The sequence below is a fragment of the Nelumbo nucifera genome, chromosome 1 (genome assembly GCF_055504915.1).
Source record: "Nelumbo nucifera cultivar China Antique chromosome 1, China Antique-T2T, whole genome shotgun sequence".
NCBI classification, from domain to species: domain Eukaryota; kingdom Viridiplantae; phylum Streptophyta; class Magnoliopsida; order Proteales; family Nelumbonaceae; genus Nelumbo; species Nelumbo nucifera.
In genome coordinates, this window is record NC_142649.1 from 102,375,651 (window position 1) to 102,397,143 (window position 21,493).

General features: G+C 37.3%; 1 protein-coding gene across 2 annotated transcripts; it reads left to right on the forward strand.

Moving 5' to 3' along the window:
* The first annotated feature begins 802 nt into the window (after window positions 1-802).
* LOC104611934 (serine/threonine-protein kinase CTR1-like) lies at window positions 803-21,023 on the forward strand. 2 transcript variants are annotated; one of them, XM_010279221.3, is made up of 15 exons: window positions 803-2,065; window positions 2,471-2,769; window positions 2,856-3,000; window positions 6,047-6,162; window positions 7,037-7,248; window positions 13,316-13,816; window positions 13,947-13,987; window positions 15,465-15,533; window positions 16,314-16,414; window positions 16,516-16,600; window positions 16,691-16,789; window positions 16,872-16,940; window positions 18,903-19,034; window positions 19,143-19,237; window positions 20,494-21,023. In XM_010279221.3, exons 1-15 carry the CDS (start codon window positions 1,382-1,384, stop codon window positions 20,588-20,590), a joined length of 2,745 nt encoding a protein of 914 aa, XP_010277523.1. In that variant the 5' UTR covers window positions 803-1,381; the 3' UTR covers window positions 20,591-21,023. The 2 variants fall into 2 exon arrangements, with proteins under 2 accessions (XP_010277523.1, XP_010277524.1); XM_010279222.3 differs by having other exon boundaries at window positions 7,040-7,248.
* Window positions 21,024-21,493: the final 470 nt, after the last annotated feature.

Consider the following 21,493-nt stretch of genomic DNA (forward strand, 5'->3'; position numbering starts at 1 on the left):
TCATCCAAAATTATTTTTTTGGTTTCAGCATAAAAGTACTTTCCAAGTGCTTATTATAAGAACTGAAATCCTTTGTTGCCTCCTCCCTAGTCCCTCCACCTTGAAATATATCTTTATGGATGATGGGATCCTATCCATCATGTGAAGCCAAACACCTTTCACGATTTGTCACATGGATCGGTGGGAAATTGAAGCCAACTTTGTAATACAAAAACCCTATAAATCCAACCCATCTGAGCTCCATACTCTGTTAGGGTTTGAGGGGGAGTGGAAATGAAGCCAATCTATGCTGGTGTTCATGCTTGTTGTTTGGCCTCAGAAATCCCTTTCTGGTAGGTATGACGGGATGGATACCATACCCATCTGGTGTTTGGTTCCATTTGTCTGCAAAAGCAATTTTAATAGTAGTTGGTCCCATTGGCCTGCAAAAGCAATTCTGATGGACCAAACACGCAAGAATTATATCAAGGGGGTGAAAAAATAGGTAGTGAATTTTTAGGATTGGTCTAAAATTCTCAGGAACTCGAAGGAGGCCCTGGAAGTTACGCCAACAGTGGGGGACGGAAGAGTAAATTTGTTATTCTACGTGTAATGTCTAATGTGCCTGGCTTGCTAGTTTCTAGATTGTGCATGGTCGGTAGTGCGCACACTAGTGCTTTCAACTTACGTGTACTGGTTTACTCGCTGAGGTGCTAACGTGTAGGTTTGCATTGCAAGGGTGCGCAAGTACGCGGAGGCGTTGGTTAGTATTTCGCGCGTATGTTTTGTTTTTTTTTTCAAGTTCCAACCGCTTTCGTCGTTCGCTTGAGACTAGAGCGAGCTTTAAAATCTCCGAAACAAGAAACTTGACCGCTCTGCGGGGAGTCGTCACTCGTCAGCTTATCACAGTTGATGGATTTGATAAACCGCTTTCCGAACTGGATTACTCCCTCCAAAACCGCTTCGATTTCTCCTGCGAAACCAATTTTCAAATCCCAACGACGAATTGTATCCTTTTTTTAATGATTTCAATTCAATCTCTGCAAAACCGCTTCGACCTTTTTCTTGCTGCCAATTAGCTTTCTGTTCTCACTGTTTGTATTGAAGCTGGTCAAGCTACTGACAGTTGATAAGACTCTGACATTCGATTATCCTTCTTTTCGTTATTTTTTTTTTCATTTTTGTTTTTGATCGGATTGGAGTGGATCGGAAGCAAAGTGGCGTTCCTGCTTTGTTGCTTCTCTTCCAAGGTCCGGGGGGACTTGCCGAGATTTGACGATAAGTTAGGCTTTGTAGTTAGGAGTGGAGAGGGAAGTGTTGGTGTTCATGGAGGATGTGAATAGATGAAAGATTGAAAGGAAGCGAAGCGTGTGTTGTTTGTTGTCTCGTGATACTCGTGAAGATGCCTCACCGAACTACCTACTTCTTTCCACGGCAATTTCCAATTCAAGGAAATGATCCATCGTTGAAGCTGTTGCTGCCGGATCACGAGAATAAGAATTCGGAGGGAACTGTTAATGCCGAAAGCGACCGGAAAGCGTCTGATATCGCCAAGGAGACTAAACTTGGTAAGAATCTAGTTGCGTCGGATCTTTTCACGGACGAAAAGCTTAAATTTGGGAAGCAATTTGCGGCTTTTGGAAGTTGGTTGGCTGATAGGAAGGTTGATCGTACCGTTCACGGAAACTCAAGGTCCTGCAATGAGGAAAGGCAGCTTTTACTTCTACCGGAACAACCACCGGAGGTGATCGTCAGCCGGGACTCGGTTCCTGGCCGGAAGGTGTCATTGCGGAGGCTTTCGAGTGAGAGTAGTTATTCTTGGAGCCTTTTCTCCGCGACGACGGTTGACGACAATGTCTCAACCGATGCTAAGGATTCGCAGCTGTCGAGCAGACATGAGAACGACGACGAAAACAGGGAAACTTTGGCGCAAAAGTCACGGGAGAGCTACTATCTGCAGCTTATGCTCGCGGTTCGGCTCACGTCTCAAGCATCTCTCGCTGATGAACCTGTTTTTACTCAAGAGAGTTTATCAGAGGCCCTTGGTGTTTCTTCTGATATAGAAGCTGTTTCTTATCGTCTCTGGGTACGCAAAGCCTTATTCATTTTCTCTACCTTTCTCACATACGGAAAGAAGTTTTGTTAAAACTGTTCACAGGTTTGGGTCATTTTTCTGGTGCATCTACTTTCGACCTCTTAATTCTCAGAACAGAAGCATTTCTGTTTTTTGGTCGTACATTTCAGCTTGGGGTGTCGGAAATGAAGAAAAAAAAAGATGGATTTTTTGGTTGGCTTCAATAGTTTAAGTGTTCTTGATGGTGGGTTGGGAGAATCTTTTATAGGATTTAGTGGAGATAGAGTGGAACTAGTTGAAGACATAGTGTAAGCTTCAAGTAAAGATCGGACCGATGTTCATAATCTCATTGCCTTTAAGTCTTGTCCTATTTGTACTTAAGGTGCCTAAGCTCTTCATTATTCTTGCATTTTGCAGGTAAGCGGATGCTTATCATATTCCGATAAGATATCAGATGGATTTTATAACATCCTGGGGATGAATCCGTATTTGTGGGTGATGTGCAATGAGTTGGAGGAAGGTAAACGGATACCGCCATTGATTTCACTTAAAGCCATTGATCCTTGTGATTCATCGATGGAGGTTGTTCTTGTTGACACACGTGAGGATTCACGTCTAAAGGAACTTGAAGACAAAGCGCAAGAACTTTATCATGCTTCAGGGAAAACTTTACTCTTGGCAAACAAGCTTGGGAAACTTGTTTCTTTCCATATGGGGTAGTTTTTAATTTTGTCTTCAGTGCATTATTAGATCCTAACTTGCTTGCTTCGTTGATCTAATCTTGTTTTGTTTGAATTTGAAGGGGTGCTTTTCCAATGGAGCATGGTGACCTTCATATGCATTGGAAATTGGTTAGCAAGAGATTGAAGGATTATCGACGGTGTATTGTAGTTCCCATTGGCAGCCTATCTATGGGACTTTGTAGACATCGAGCCATTCTTTTCAAGGTGGCTTACCATTTGTTTAAATGCATTAATCACCTTTTATCTCTTTCAGATTTAAGCCTTTATTTTCATCCATTGTTTAGATTACAAGTACCTAACTGACATTTAATTCTTTTGATATATAGTTTTGGCAGTATAATAATTGTTAGTATTAGTTCTTTTGTATGTCTGAAATGGTTCTTCTGGTACATGGAAGTTCAAGATGTTAGGTCATACTGTCTAATTAGGCACCTTTGATTGTTTCTGACCCAAAAATCCTAATATGAAGGCTAAACAAGATATCTATTGGAGCCCCCGTAGTGATAATATGGGATTGGGGATGATGGTATAGAATGTACACAAATTGCTTATGCACTAAACTCCAATTATATTGCTGAGGTACAAGAGCGAATATCGCAATTGTATACATCAACTAGTTAATCAAAACATTTATTTGATGGAAATAGCACCCCAAGTGCCTTATTGACTGTCCTGTTGACACCAAATTTTAGAAATTTGATCTGATTTAATTAATTTTATTTTCTGCCATTTGATAAGGGCTAAAATTCAGGTTGTCCAATTTGAACTTGAAGAGTTTCAACTACGTCGGTTCGGTTAGGGTTTGGGTCCATTAAACATTTAACAATTTCCCAACCCAACACAACCCAAGTTGCAACATTGGGTGCCAACAGCTTTCTCATTCTGTTCTGGAGAAAATTCTTACCCTTGAATGAAGAACTAATAATGGCATTTAACTATGCTGACATTAACAAGTCATTGCTGCAAAATTATTGACTGTGTATTCTCCATTTCTATAAATTTATTCATGAATAACTTGAAAAGGTGATGAATAGGTTAACAACTAGTTTTGGCTTCCATATGCATGTCTGTTACTCAAGGGCCTCAAGGATACAAAGTTCATGTTTTAGTTTCTTTTAAAGCCAAATATAAACCTCGCCTGCAGTTTATTATGGAAGACAACATAATGAAGTGTCTGGCTGCTTACATGAAAGGCTGAGTTTGTTTCTTTTGTGGTTGATGAAGTTAATTTCCAAAAGAAATGTATATTTCTGTTCCTAAGTTCTTGTCAGAAGTTGAATATAAAGTTCTAGTTGGCCCTTTGTTAAATTGGATAATAATATCAGATAAGATTTTGTACTATTTTAACTTTCAAGGATCGAAAATTATGGTAAAAGTTACTTATTTAGATATTTGGTTTTCTACCCCCCACCCACCCAAAAAAAGATATTTGGCAAGTCATGGTGCATAAATATACGAATGAATCCACCAAATCATGATTAAAAACATGATATTTCATTGAAGTTCCTTTAATAAATCTTTGGAGAAGAAGCTTCTATAGGTTTAGCTGAATTTCTCTTAAACATTCCAACTCTGATTGTGATAAAAAATTTGCACATTCTTTCACTGTCTCTAATATTGTACTACTGTTTTCAATTCACAGAGACAGATAACTTATGCTCTTTTTAAACTCCAATTACTACACTAGTTCTGTGTAGGCTTGTGATTTTTTTCATCTTTCATGATGATTAGATTGCTTTTTGTTATCTAATAAGTCACTCTTCTATCATTTCTAAAGCAACCCTATAGGAGAACTGCACAATTCTATCCTCTCAGAACTCAAAGGAGGTAATTTTAGACTGTGTGATGAACCAAAAGAATTCTTGTCAAAATAATGAGGTTGTTGTTGGATGCTTGTTTAACTAAATAGACTATCTTTCACTTTTTGTTCGAACAATATTATTGCTTAATTGATTTTGTTCTGTTTATAGTTTTACAGATTGACCCTTCCATTCTATGAATAATGTTTTTGTTTTCTATTCATTGGAAAGTTTTCTCCTTGATTCCATTTTTGATTGTCTAAACATAAGGCAGTTAATTTAGTAGTCTGGCAAAGGGAAGCTGTGTTTGCTATGTGTTCAGTTTTATAAATCTGACTTTTAAATTTAATACTGGTCTGAGGTTCTTTTTCCTCTTAAATCCATTTTCCCTTCTAAAGTTTATTTTGGTGAAGACATAAAGAGAAGTTTTTTACATTCTCTGCAGGGCATATATATTCACATTGATTGAGTTGTCATGCATTTATTATACTTGACAAGTCTGGATTTGCCTTTTTATTTATTTATTTTTCTTTCTTGTCATAAGTAATTACATGTCACATATCCAACAATAATTGGAGGGGGGCAGTATTGACTGTTGAGGGGATAGAGAATCCTAACTGTTGAAGAATGCAGTATACTACTATATTTGGTATGCTTGGTTGTTAATAGACAACCGGCAACATAATGATATTGTACATTCATCAGGTCCATATCTTGCAGTTATCCTCAAAATTACGGTTATCCCTCTTGTTTCATCAGAAAAACATACAAGTAGAATAATCCTCCCTAGGGTTCCTTCCCTCAATTCAAAAGCTTTGATTGAACAATCTAGAACATAGTCCACCATCCACATGACTTCTAACCCCACTGTGGTCAGCTGTGACAAGCAGCATGTCCTAATGAGGTTTACTATTACACGTTCAATGCAGGTCACTCTTCATGCCACAAGTTGAAATCATTGAACTGAAAAACAAACCATCTACTCACTCTCCTCCCATGGATGTACACTATCAAGATGAACCATCTAAAATCTCATTTGTTTTTTCATGCTTCTTTGTTATCTCCATTTCAGAGCTCATCTTCTACTAGCAATCTGATTGTCAAGGGGCATTTCAGGACCAAACAATAGTCACATGCATGAAATGATAATAATAATAAAATAAAGTAGTCCCAGTTGACATGTTTATGTAAAACACTAATGTTAATAAACAAAAAGTAGTTCTATTTAACATATCTTTTTTTGTGAAACATAGAAAAATTATACTAATTCAATAAGTTACATTTTCATGCACATATTGAAAGCAATCATTTTATTTTGTCAAATCATGATGCTCCAAGCATCGTTTTGATGCAGGGGATGTTAATTTGAGCACGGTTATCCTCTGTATGCAGCTATATTGTATATTACTAATGTAATTAGTATGTGATCCTGATGGGTTATTGATGTGCAGAAATTGGCTGATCATGTAGGCCTTCCTTGTCGGATAGCCAGCGGGTGCAAATATTGTGCAGCAGACCATCAGTCCTGTTGTCTTGTAAAAATTGGAGATGGTATGCAGTTGTCAAGGTAAGGAAATAGTTTGCTTATTAGACCTTTTTGCTTTGACCTCGGCTCCTTATCTTTGTGGACGTCCATGTAAACTGAGCAACTGATACTATTTCAATAACTTCCTGTAATCTTATGAACTTTGAGAGTTTCTTTTCCTCTTGTGGCTTCACATTTTCTGTTCAAACCCATATTGTCCAATTTGCTTGAATTTTCTCAAATGTGCTAATCTGTGTCTTTTTTCCATTTGTCATCAGTTTTAGTATACTAGACAATTCTAGAACATGGTCAAATTGTGTGATGCTTTCTGCATTTCTTTTTAGTCTTTTTCTGTTTCTTTTATTTTTTTGTCCCAATGAAAGGGCCATTGCTTGATACAATGGTAAAGTCTTGGACCAACAAGTGTGAGAAAGTAGTTAATACTGAGAGTTGCACTGTGTGCAAAAAATGCCTAAGATATATTCCATGCCTAGGCCACTCCTCCCAAGACCTGGGTATATGGGACCAATATTGGGAAACGATCCTTCTGGCCCTTCTTTTTTCAGTACTTGTTAGCAGAAGATATATCGGATCTTTTGGCTATGTAACATAATCCTTGTTTCTGCTTTCTTTCTTCATTGCATGCTTCTACCTTGTAGTAGTCATTATACTCTTTAGCTTGTTTTTTTTGGAGGACGTTAAACAACTTAGATAATGATTCATCAAAAAAAAAAAACAACTTAGATAATGGAATAGTGGAGGACTAATTACCACTATATCTCTTGTAAAACTTTTATTAATTCCAAATTCTTAACATGTTCTTGAGATATTTCATACGTTTTTCTGCTTGCTTGGAGAAGATAATCCCTTCTAATCCTCTACTATTCTCTTGTATATGTATATGCATACCTTTTAGCAGGGAATATGTAGTTGATCTAATTGGAGAACCAGGAAATGTTCATGGTCCAGATTCTTCAATCAATGGAACTTTACTTTCATCAATGCCTTCACCATTCCAAATTTCTCCTCCAAAGCATTTCCATCAACCTCTCATGGGTAATGCTTCCCTTAGTCAAATGCTGTACCAGGAACACTTCTGTGCTCTTCCTGAAATTCCTCAAAGTTCAGGTATGATCCTGTTAGCTTGAAAATGTGTTTTCTAGAGTTATTTATATGTAAGATTTTGTAGCATGTATGACATAAATGTAGTTAATATTTCTTCTATTACATGAGGATCTTTAGACATTTCAGGCCTGGATACATTATTATGGTATGGGAACTCATATGGGGAGATAAACTCTAACAATTCTTGTGTCTATGATAGACATAATTATAGTGGTAGTTAAGTATCTATCTCCACAGTCCAAACTTTGCATTTAGAATTTGGGATTGTGGCTTGGAGTGTCTTTATGCCCTGTGTGAATAATTAGGTTTGAATGACCTGTTTTTTCTATTCCAGCAGAACATGTTTTTATATGCAATTGGAGTCCTAAACGTTAGGACTTGTTTCCTATTTTAAAAGAGAAAATCTTGCCTAATCTTTTCTAAATAAGGAAACAATTATATAGCTAATTACACTTGATTTGTAGCCTAATTTACAGCAAAGAATCCCAACACTCCCCCTCAAGCTGGGTTGTAAATATTTATCATACCCAGCTTGCAACTAAGATCTTCAAAATGCGCCCTTGGAAGTGCTTTAGTTAGGATATCGGCAGTCTGAAAGGAATGTAAACAGGCTTGATTACTTTCCCTTCTATCTTTTCTCTGATAAAATGCCGATCTATTTCCACATGCTTGGTTCAGTCATGATGAACTGGATTTTTAGCAATATTGATGGCAGATTGACTATCACACAGTAGCTGGATTGTTCCCTCAGAAGGTATCTTCAATTCGGATAATACTCTTTTCACCCAAATTCCTTCACAAATACCATGAGCCATAGCTCGAAATTCCGCTTTTGCACTACTCCTAGCCACCACAGCTTGCTTTTTACTTCTCCATGTTGTCAAATTTCCCCAAACATAGGTACAATATCCAGAAGTGGATCGTTTATCTGTGATTGAGCCTGCCCAGTCTGCATCAGAATACAATTCCACTTCCCTACTTGAGTTTTTTCTGAATAACAGTCCCTTTCCTGGAGTCATTTTCAAGTATCTCAAGATTCTGTACACCGCTGTCATGTGTTCTTCAGTAGGGTTGTTCATGAACTGACTAACAACACTTACTGAGAATGCTATGTCAGGCCTAGTATGTGAGAGATAGATCAACTTCCCTACAAGCCTTTGATATCTTCCCTTATCTACAGGAGCACTTTCTTTATTTGAACCAAGTTTGGTAGTGTAGTCCATAGGTGTCTCTGCAGGTTTACACCCAAGCATACCTGTTTCTTTAAGAAGATCCAGTACATACTTTCTTTGAGAAACTGCAATGCCCCGCTTAGACCTAGCCACTTCCATTCCCAAGAAGTATGTGAGTTTACCTAGGTCCTTGATCTCAAACTCTCTAGTCAGAAATTCTTTGACTCTTGGAAACTCCTCAGCATAATCCCCTGTTAGAACAATATCATCAACATAGACAATCAACGCAGAAATCAGTCCTTCTGAAGAATGTTTGACAAACATTGTATGATCAGACTGTCCCTGTATATACCCATTACTCTTCAGAACTCTGGTAAATCTCTCAAACCAAGCTCAGGGTGATTGTTTGAGACCATAAAGTGACTTCTTTAGTCTACAAACTTTGTTGATGTTTGATGAGTTCTGTAGTCCCTGGGGAATGTCCATATAGACCTCTTCTTCTAGATTCCCGTTCAAGAACACATTCTTGACATCTAGTTGATGGAGGGGCCAATCCAAATTTGCTGCAAGAGAGAGAAGTATTCGAATAGTGTTGAGTTTTGCAACCGGAGCAAAGGTCTCCTCATAATCTATGCCATAGGATTGAGTAAATCCCTTAGCTACCAACCGAGCCTTGTATCTCTCAATACTACTATTTGCCTTTGCTTTTACAGTGAAGATCCACTTGCACCCAATCACATTCTTTCCATGAGGCAAATCAGTAATTTCCCAAGTACCATTCTTCACTAGAGCATTAACTTCTTCATTAACTGCCTTCTTCCATTTTGGGATAGCCATGGCTTCTTGGATTGAATCAGGAATGGAGATAGAATTGATTTTGCTGGTGAATGCTTGGTAAGATGAAGATAGTTCCTCATAATTCACATAGTTGCCAATAGGGTACAATAGCCTGCTTCTGCATTCTCTCACCCCTTTCCTGAGTGCAATGGGTAGGTTCTCATCGGAATTATCATGATCACTTAAACTAGTACCTGCAGAATTTTCCTCCACAGTCTGTAAGTCAGATGTAGGGATTTTTACCTCAGGTTCAGATGCTGGCAGTATCTGTGAATCTGCTAGAGTCTCTGATTCCTTCGGTTCTCCCCTTTTTCTGTGATAGACAATTATCTCGGGAAATTCAGAATCAGTTGGTTTTGGTTCAGGTTCAATTTGGACACTTGGAGAAGGTGTTTCAAGTGTTTCCGGTGTTTTTGGTGTGCAATCTATGCTATCCAAGAAAAACTGATATTCTTGTGGTTGACTTTGACAAGAACTCTCCCCCTGAATATCAGTTTTGGGGTAATAGGGTTTGGTTTCAAAAAATGTGACATCCATGGTGTGATAAAACTTTTGGTTGTTAGGACAAAAGCATTTGTAACCCTTTTGGTTGGGAGAGTACCCTATAAAGATACATTTGGTGGATCGAGAGTCAAGCTTGGTTCGATGTTGTTGATGGATATGCGCAAACACAGTACACCCAAATATTTTTAGCGAAAGAGAGGAAATCAGCCGACTTTGAGGAAAGTGTTGTAAAAATACTTGATTTGGAGTGGAAAAATCTAGTACTTTGGATGGAAGTCGATTGATTAGGTATGCTGCTGTAAGTATAGCCTCACCCCAAAAACGTTTTGGAACATTGGATGAAAACAACAGAGACCTGGCAATGTCCAGAAGGTGTCTATTCTTTCTCTCGGCTATCCCATTTTGCTGAGGAGTATCTACACAGGAACTTTGGTGTATGATTCCCTCAATTGATAGATATGAGCCAAGATTAGAGTTAAAAAACTCTCTTCCATTGTCAGTTCTAAGTATTTGAATAGAAGTTTGAAATTGATTTTTAATCATTCTTTTGAAATTCTTAAATATTTGAGGAACTTCTGATTTATTTTTCATGAGAAAAATCCATGTGAGTCGTGTGTGATCATCTATGAAATAGATGAACCACCGAGCTCCTGTGACATTTGGAACTTGAGATGGACCCCAAACATCACTGTGGATCATAGAAAAAGGTTTCGATGCTTTGTATGGCTGAATTGGGTATGAAATGCGAGAGTGTTTTGCAAATTGACAAATTTCACACTGAAAAGAACTAGCACTTTTATTTCTGAATAAACTTGGGAAAAGTTTGGATAAGTACATAAAACTTGGGTGACCTAACCTGTAATGCAACACCATCACCAACCTCTCACTCTCACTTTTCAACTCACTAATAGACACATAAGAATTATTGTGACAAGAAATAGGTTCACTCACTCCTAGATGAGATCGTCTTACAGAATCCGGTTGAACCTCAAGATGATAGAGCCCAGCATGACTCTTAGCACTGCCAATCATCCTCCCCGAAGTCAAATCCTGAAATTCACAGACATAAGGAGAAAAATTAGCTATACAGTTAAGATCTTGGGTAATTTTATTTATGGAGAGTAGGTTGCAGTCTAGATTAGGAACATATAGAACAAATTTTAGTGTTACGTCCCTGGATACCACAACCGAACCAGTTCCTTCAACTTTTGCCAAAGAACCATCTGCAATTCTAACTGTGAGAGTTTCATTACAAGGAGAATATGTGTGGAAAACTCGCCTATCTCCTGTTATGTGATCGGAAGCACCAGAGTCTACAATCCAAGGTTTATAGTGCTCTTGTTTTACAGTCAAAGCCTTAAGAAAGTTACCTTATTGAGCTATGGAACCTAACCCAACAACTGGTGGATTTTGCTGTGATTGCAGCAGCAGCCTTCTCAGTCCATCTATTTCCTCTTTGCTAAAATTTGCAAGTTGCTCTGAACTGCCAGCCATGTTGCCTCGAATTTCCTTCTCTGCTGCTGTCTTTGGCTTCCAATCAGCAGGTTTTCGATGGAGTTTCCAGCAGATTTCTTTGGTATGACCAGGGCGGCGGCAATGTTCACACCATGGCATTCCCCCTTTGCATGGCTGCTGCTGGTTTCGGGCAGCCAAGGCTGATGACTCACCACCAGCAGCTGATTTTTCCATCCCCAGCATCAAATGGCGTTTACTCTCTTCCCTTCGGACCTCAGAGAATGCTTCACGTAAGCTTGGCAGTGGTTTTGGGCTAAATATCCTTCCTCTTACAGCATCAAGACTTGAATTTAGTCCCAAGCAAAATTTGTAGACCCGCTTATTCTCAATTATCTTCTTGTATTGTTTGAGATCAGCGGTAGTATCCCAGGAATATTTTTCAAAAGTGTCCAGTTGCTGCCAGCTTTGATGGAGTTTGTTGTAATACTCGGTTACAAATAAATCACCTTGTCGGAGATCATGCAAGATGCCCTCAATTGTCACCAGTTCGGGGGTGTTGTCTTTGTGAGAATAAGTGTCTTTTGCAGCCTCTCAGATCTCTGCAGCTGTTTCATATAGGAGAAAATTTTCTCCTATGTGTGGCTCCATGGAATTCACTAGCCAAGACATAACTTGGCTGTTATCTCTCTTCCAAATCCGATAACCAGCATCTTTTTCATCTGGTTTGGTGATATTTCCGGTGAGATAATCTTCTTTCTCCTTGCTGCAGACATGAAACATGAAGGATTGAGACCATTGGATGTAGTTTTGGCCATTCAATTTGTAGATGGTAATGGGTGTGGATGAGTAGTTTGTAAAGTCTCCGCCATTGTTGTTGAACATAACAGTTTCGACGTTTGAGGAGGAGGGTTTTGGAGTTTCAATTGAAGATTTGTTGGTGTTTGTCATGGATGGTATTTGATGTTGCTGCCGGGAATGAGATAAAGGCTAGGATGGCTGATGATTACTGCCGGAATAAGCAGTGTAGAATGCTGCCGGAAAAGCAGTAGATAGAGAACTGACCTAGGACGGCTGTGGGAAGAACAGGAGGCGTCTAGGGTTGCTCTGATACCATGTGAATAATTAGGTTTGAATGACCTGTTTTTTCTATTCCAGCAGAACACGTTTTTATATACAATTGGAGTCCTAAACGTTAGGACTTGTTTCCTATTTTAAAAGAGAAAATCTTGCCTAATCTATTCTAAATAAGGAAACAATTATATAGCTAATTACACCTGATTTGTAGCCTAATTTATAGCTAATTTACAGCAAAGAATTCCAACACCCTGTAACATGTCATGGCAGAAACCTCCAGTAGTCTCTGCATCTGAGTTGCAGTAAAACTCACCAGTTTTTTCTAGTTCATAGTTGTCAAGGTGTATAGGATTATAGGTGATGATAAATTGCCTAATTGCTTTGGCAGGGGCATAAACAATAAAATTTGACGGCCATGGTAAACCATCATCATGATAAGTAGCATTTCAAATCTACTTATTTCAATTTTTCAAACATGATATTATAATGTAACAAGCATCTAATAGGGCAATTACATTTCAATAAATTATTAGCAACTAAGTCTATAATTTCATATTAATAAAAGATTTAAGAGAAATAATAATGAAAAATGGAAAAAAAATATTTCACGAGAGAGAGAGTACCCAAAAAGAATAAGAAAATGATTTTTTATCCATCTTTTGCATTTCTTATTCTCTTCCCAAATTCTTTGGAACCTTTATGTTTCAACTGTAAAACCCTAAAACAACTAGGCAGACACTAGTCATCTAGATGGGTGGATTTGATATGTCAAGGTATTCAGGCTAGGCACCACACCAAGTGTGCTTTGTTGCCTAGGTGACACCTTGACAACTATGATTTGGCACTATTTTCTTCTTGTTCATGTACTAAATTACCTGTTCTAGAGTATCTTGCCTTTACCTATCTCTGACATACAGGCACATTTATTTGTAATTACAATACACTGATTTATGCACAGAATCTGATTATAAACTTCATAAGTACGTCTATTTAGCTGAACAACTGATCATCCAGTTGATTGTTTGCAGCAAGTAACAACCATGGAGGTAGGCCTCCCACATGCTCCAGGAAAGAAGTTCAACTGATGAATGACCATAAGTTTCTCAAAGATTCAGAGTTCTCTATGTATTCACAAGGTAATACAGCTTATGAAAGATCAGAATCATCAGTGATGCCTCTGGAGTCCAAGGATAGAACTGATGGTTGCATTCGAAGATCCACTCCAGATGCTGTTTCAGAAATTCCAATGCTTGGATCTAAACTTGATGGAAACAAAGGTCCTACTCAAGAAACTTATAGAGAAGGGTTTGTTGCATGTGGAAGTTCGTCTATGAACAATGCAGTAAAGCCGCCTGAACTAGAAGCATGTAGTCAAATTGAGCTGTCAGAGGTTGAGAGAACAGACAAGAATCAAGGTGATCTTGCTACTGCCAATGTCCCAAGATATGTGAATATTGAGCCTTCTCTTGCAATGGACTGGCTTGAGATCTCATGGGATGAGCTGGAGATAAAGGAACGCATTGGTGCTGGTACCTTTTACTGTTTGTTAATTGACTTGTACAACCATATCTTGAGCATTTCTTCCCCATTTTTATTTGCCTTGGGATGGGGAATATGTTTGGTAATTCCTTTTGTACTTATTGCATTCTTTTTTTGTAGGTTCCTTTGGGACAGTGCATCGTGCTGAATGGCATGGATCGGTTGGTATTTTATACAAAATTGTTACGATTGGTATTAGTTATTTGTTACGTTCCTGTTCTCTCCATCTCTCTCTCTCTCTCTCTCTCTCTCTCTCTCGTGTATCATTCTCTGTTTAAGTCCTCTAGAACTCAGTAGTAGAGGGATATATAGCTAACCTTGTTCCTTTGAGAAGTATACACCATTTTCTTGTGTTTCATACTTCATCAGATTCAAAATATAAGAAAAACCTATATGCCAATCTTTTTGTGGACTCTGAATTTGCAATTATTGCTAGATGATTTGGGCTTGAGATCCTACTGTTTGGGTGGGTAGCAGTTTGGTGATTTAAAGTGCTCATGCTGTACAGAGCTATGATCCATTTCTTAATCTCACACAGTTCTCCACTTGGGCATTCCAGTGAATGCTTTCTCTGGTTACTGCAAATAGGATAATACATTTAGAAAAGATAATAGGAGATATATCCCACTGGAGAATCTGAAATGCCTACTTAGTATGCGATGTGATCCTGGGCTGGATGAGTTTAGTCCTGATTTTCATTCTGTCTATCAGTCCAATGTCTTTCATACTTCTATATCTCTTTACATTTATTGTCTTCAGATACTATTGTAATGGGTATGCTTAATCATTTTGCATCTGTGAAGCTCGTTTTTTGGTCTTTTGCCTTCATTATTAATCATTTTCTGTTACTGATAACAAAAATATTTTCTTTCTATTGCTTGTTTTCATTGGAATTTCATTTCACCACATTTAAATTATATATGTTTGTTGTGATTTATTGTTATTCTTATATCACACTTCTTTCCTGAATTTTATCCAATTAAAGCTGAGCCTGGATATGCTGCCAGAAAAAGCATGTTAACATGCTTTTAACATAACTCATTAATTCCTGGTATAATTTTTCACCAATGCTTTAAAAACCTTAGCCTCAAGGAAAATTCCTCTTCGCTCAACCTTAGTCTAATGCCTGAAAGTAAGCATATTCTTAGATACATTTTGAATGTTTTTATATGTTTATATTATATATGTGTGTGTGTGTTTATTTGAATTTATGTTTTGACATATTTAAGTGTTTTGTTATGTGATCTTTTATTCATTTAAAAGATTTTCTTACATAAGGGTATGCTTCTCAGGTGCATTTATTTTAATTTTTTTTCTTAAGAATCAGTGAGGCTTATGCTTCAAGCCTTGAGGTTCATACCTTCTGCATCTAAACCTTTCTTTGCATCTTTGCAATTCTAAATACTTTGTTCTCTGCAATTTTAAATATTGGTTCTCATAACATGTAATAATGCTCGTCATGATGTAGTCTAATCATGCATACATATGCATATAAATTTGTATTTTTCTTTCCTTTCCTTCTTATCTAAAGATTGTGCTGCCATATTTTTGCTTCTGTGATTTCTATCTTCCAATATTTTGTCCATCCAACTAATTTCTGGTCGTTTGTAAAGAATTGACTGGAAACCTGCAATGCAGGATGTTGCTGTCAAGGTTCTAACTATTCAGGATTTTCATGATGATCAATTGAAGGAGTTTCTCAGGGAGGTATGCATATAATAAATATGAAAATGCAGTTACTTTTGTCAGCAGATAATCATCTTCCAAGATTTGTCCTTCTCAAATTATTTTTTTGCCACTTTAAATTTTAAACATTTGGAAACCTTCCTCATGCAAGAGCATGCTTAATGACATTAGTATCCTTCATTGTGCAATGACCACATCTTTTCAATCAGTTCCATCTACATAAGAAATCATTCTAATGATATGTACCGTCTATAAAAAAGCAGGTAGGTTCTAGTGATATGCAAGTGGTTGCTACATTCGACTTCATGTTAACTTGTTTATCACGTTTCTTCTCTGTGCATTTTACCTATGTGATTCACAATTCATATTGGGAATCCAAAGGGTTTCTATTTGAACCATATGTTTGAATCCTTTCTGTGGAAAAAAAAAACTTATTATAATTGTTAATTCTATGACTAGATCCATGAATCTTATGATTTATATGCTCTGTGCAGTTTGAATCAGTTTAATTAATAGTCATTTTTCTACTCTGTTATTTCTTTGTTTTTTTTGAACTTTTTAAGACTGTTGTTTAAAGTCCTAATTAGAAAATGATTTATTTAGATTATTCAAGGCATTTTAGAAACTGTATTGACATGTGAGTCAAAGAGCCATTAACATGTTAGGTGATTTGTTCCATTGGATTTGGGGATCTTGTCATTTTTATGCCATGTGTTATTTCATACTGAGCTAGTCTAAGATAGATGTTTGTATGGTTGCTTCACTGCCTTCAGTGACCTAATTCTTTAAATTTTTTTGTAGGTTGCAATAATGAAACGTGTCCGCCATCCAAACTTAGTTCTTTTCATGGGTGCAGTTACAAAGCGTCCACATCTTTCAATTGTGACAGAATACTTGCCTAGGTATACAATCTTAGATTCTTCTATTATGTAAGAATGGTCCCCTCGGGCACAACGTTTTGGCATTACTAGCCTCCAGTGTTCTCTAAATATTTATTGAACAGGGGTAGCCTTTACCGCCTCATACATAGGGCATCTGCTGGTGAAATCTTGGATAAAAGGAGAAGATTACGCATGGCATTGGATGTGGTCTGTGACAGTCATTGTTGTCATCATTTTTTTGACCTACGGCAAATGATCTTCATTCTTGTAATCATTTTTACTGTTTACTCTATGTAGGCTAAGGGTATCAATTATCTCCATCGTCTAAACCCTCCAATAGTTCACTGGGATCTTAAATCTCCAAATTTGCTGGTTGACAAGAACTGGACAGTTAAGGTAGGGGAGACTACACACCCGACTTAGCATAAAGTCTTTATCTTGTTGCCTGCATTTCTTTACCTTAATCTCTTGCATGCAGGTTTGTGATTTTGGGTTGTCCAGGTTTAAGGCAAGAACTTTCATACCATCAAAATCTGTTGCTGGCACGGTATGAATGTTTTACACTTTTGCTTCTTGCTCCTGGGCATTCAAAGGCATTCTTTTGATAACATCAGTTTGAAATCTTTTAGATCCTTTGGGAGCTTCTTAGGTCAATAGGTGCATTGTATATGTTTCCAGAACGGGTACTTGAATCTTGGATGTTATGGTCTGGGGCGGAGCCAGGATTTTTTCTTGGGGGTGGGGGGGCAAAAGCTAATATGCTTACTTAAACACAGATCCTAATTTTCATAGTAAAAATGCTAACAATTAAAATAAAATCTAATACATGATTCTAAATACCAAAATTCTAAAGTTAATACAAGATTTTTTCTTGTGCTTTCAAGAGCTCCTTAACTCCTAATTCAAAATTTTGTGGTTTTGTTGCTTATTAGATTAGTTCAATAGTTCTAATTTGAATATTGTAACTAAATTCTATTTTTTATTATGTTTATACATTTATTTTCATTAGATATTATCTGTTCTGTTGATTTCAAGATGATATATTGAAAATTTTCACTCATCAAAATGTCAAGTGGTTTTACGGTTTTGAATAAGTGTTTTTCTATTGTTGTTGACTACTTGATTAAGAAAAAACGCTTACTGAGTGCTTTTCTATTGTTTTTTCAGTTGTTGTTTAATGTTTTATATACTTTTCTTTTTTTAATTGGATTTCCATTTTTTTGCCTTGTTAATTACAAATTTACAAGGGAATGGCTAGACTAAGGTGGGTGGGTTGGGTAACGGTACAAGGCGGGTAGCCAAGTGCAGGCAGGTGGGCTGGGCACTGGGCAAGCCCAGGCAGGTGGGCTAGGCAGTGGGCAGGTTATAGGTAATAGTAATACAGGTTATAGGTGAGTCCACTGTTAACTGTATATAAGTATTTGGTCAACCCATAGGGGGGACCAAATCCCAACGAGCCCCCTCTCTCCCCAATATCCACAGCACAAACTAAATTTTTTTTTTCAAACCATGGCCTCCCCTGGGTCCCCCCACCCCCACCTAGCTCCGCCCCTGGTTATGGTCCAAAATTTGGTTGTTCTTGATTGGTCATTCTCTGCATTTTCTTATAAATCATCAGGAGATAGTTTTAATGTGGATATAGTGTGTTGTATCTGTTGTGGAATGGAAACCTCAAGATCTGAAACTGATTGGCAAATAGAGAAACAAAAATAAAATGAAAAACAAAGAACTCAAAGAACACACAGATTTATGTGGTTTGGCCTTAATGCCTATGTCGATGGGAGAGGGAAGAGCAGAAATCCACTATCACAGTAAACAATGGAGTACAAGTGTAAGAAAATAGCCTATCTCAAACCCTAGCGCCTTTTACACCTAAAACCCTCACACTTAACATGTCTCTGATGTCTAGCCCTAAAGGACAGGATACATTATATCATCATCATCATCCATATGCCTTATCCCAACTATATGGGATCGGCTACATGGGTCCTGTTTTGCTAATCCATTCTATTTAAAGCCATATCCATTGTTAAATTATTAGTACTTAAATCATTTCTTACTACTACTCAAATCACAAGATACATTATATACGGGACGCATATTTGAACCCTAGCCCTCCACATCCACCACAGACCTCAATGAATTTTTTGCTTCGAGTTTTTCTCCACAAACGTAGTCAGGACATGGAGCTGGCTACAACTATGAATTCAAGTCACATACACAACAGCATCTGAAATAAATGCAAATGCATGATGAATTTGTTCACTTTCCATGCATCAGTTGTTTAATCTCCTCCCATGTTCTTAACCAGATTTCTGTTTAATTTAATGATCTGCATTTTTTATCCCAATGTCAAACTAATCTTTCACGTAATAGATGCCAATTACATGTTTCCAGCAACATATAACATTGCTCTTTAATAGAGAGCTAAATGTTTTTTCACTTGCAGGTTCCAGATTTTCTTTACAGTTCTCCTAACAGAATTTAACTAACTACTTTTCCATTTCAGCCTGAGTGGATGGCTCCAGAATTTCTTCGGGGAGAGCCCTCGAATGAGAAAACTGATGTTTACAGTTTCGGAGTGGTCTTATGGGAGCTTGTCACCATGCAACAGCCTTGGAGTGGACTCAGTCCGGCACAAGTATTGTCATTGAACATTTGCTTTTTCTTTGATATTTCTGTTATTTGTATGCATGTGGCCATATTCCAGACATATGTTTTCTCCAGGACTTACACATCAAAGTTTCAGGTGGTTGGTGCTGTTGCTTTCCAGAACAGAAGGCTTGCTATCCCTCAGAGTACGTGTCCTATGTTGGCATCCCTGATGGAGTCCTGCTGGGCAGAGTAAGTGCCAAATTACGTTAAGTAGATAATATTGTTTTATTGTCATTAATAATATGGTTTCCAGTCAACATGATAGAACTCTAGGCACTCTATAAACTTGGCAAAAGAAGTCCAAACAAGCATTCATGTCTTAACCCCAAATTTGTGGCAGACTGATCTGCAATTTGGTCACCAATACATAGGTTGAATGGGCCTATATGGTATTGAAGGAATTCATTTTTCACTTGAATGACTTACAGATTATAGGCCTGCAGCAATTTGATCACCAATGTTTTAAAACTCAGAGGTGTTCTACCTGGAGGCGTGAGGTGTATTTCAGAACGGAAGAGGCATAAGCTTACCAAATGCCTCCTTTTTTTTTTTCTTTTTTTTTTCTTTTCCTTTTCCTTTTCCTTTTCCTTTTTCTTGTTTCTTTCTTTTTTATTTTCTCTTTTTTATGTAAGGCGTGTGTGAGGTGCATGAGGTATATACCACATCAACACCTCAGGGCATTTTGGGGGCACTTTCGCTTTAGGGGTGAGAAAAAAAAAACTGAAAAACCAAACCGACCAAAACTAAACTGAAAAATCGGTTAATCGAACCGGTCAGTTCAGTGTTTTAAAAAAACCAAAGGTACCGGTTTGTTTTTGGTTAACCAATATAGAAAACCGGCGGTTAACCGAACCGACTGGTATACATATATTTTTATATATTTATATATATTATATATATTTAATATTTTTATATATTATAAATTAATAAATATGCATTATATATAAATATATATTTATAATATGTGATATATTATTTATTATTTAAAATATAATATTATATATTTTTATAATATATATTGTAAAAATAAAAAACCGAAAAACGAAACTGATTAACTGGTTAACCGATTCGTTTTAGTTCGGTTTCGGTTACCGGTTTTTCAAAAACCGATAGTACCGGTTCGGTTAAAAAAAAAAAGCCCACGGTTCGGTTAGTGGGCACCCCTACCTCGTTTGCCTCTACGCGTACACCACTCCGCCTTTTAAAACACTGTTTAGTTGCATAGGGTATGAAGGAAGTCATCTTTCACTTTCGACTTACACAGATAATATGACTTGGATTGCTTGAGAAAACAAAGGCTCCATTGCCCACCCGTCTTTTCTAGTTTTTACCCTGAAGTATGTTAAAAATCGAGAGGCAAACAAGAGCATGAACGTATTACAACTCTTTTCACATTCTGTAATGGTAAATATACAACATGTTGATAGTTCTTTTTCCTTTGACAGTGATCCCAAGCAGCGCCCGCCGTTTGGAAGTATCGTTGATTCACTGAAAAAGTTACTGAAAATCCCCGCTGCAGTGGGTGCAGATGGGCCTCAATGAGGTAGGGGAGACCCCATGAAGAGCTTCACTTCGTAGCTTCGTACGGAGAGGCGGAGAGCTGCCACGTTGAAGTTTGAACTTGTTATTTATTTATTTGTTTTAGCGAATTGGTTTCGGAAGTTGAATCAATAAAGACTTTTCTTAAACGCCGGAGGCTCCTTTTCTGCACTACCAGGTACCAGCCTCCTTCCCTCGCACACTGTACGTATTTTTAAGTCTTGGTCGTGGGTGGAGATTTCGGTGCTTCTGTTTTGCTGCTTGGGAATGTGTATAGCAGCGTCTCTTTTTGTCTCCAGGGTTTTTTAATGTGGAGATGAGTCTATAGTTGCACAACATCTGTTGACGCAGATCTGAAATGTAATAATAATAATAATAATCTCTGGATAAATGCTTCACTATGCTGTAAATGTTTTTCTTGTGCTGTTGTTTAATATATAGATACTTGATGTCGTTAATGGGGGAGAGAGCATATTCCTGCACAAAGAAACCAGGAATATGCTCTTCCCCCACTTCCATTTTTTGGTAAAGATAGGATGGGGATGTCTTTATTTTTATATCATTTGTTTATTTGTATTTTTTTTTTCATTCGAACTCCCTTTTGTTTCGAATCTCCTGTAACTATAGTTACTGACTCTCAACTCTGAAGCTGAAAGCCGAATTGATTGATAAGCAGAAAAAGAAAAAAATAAAAAATTTAATTAAAGTTAATAAATGATAAAATAACATAATTTATCAAGTTAGAAAGGTAGAAGGTACACAGAAGTTTGTAAGTGATAAACTTTAGCTTTTAAGCATTAAACAAAATAATAACTACAACAATTATAGACATTTTACAAAAATGCAAAGTTTTCAAATTATTCAAACAACTAATTTAGAGTAAAAAGAAACATATGAAGAATTTGA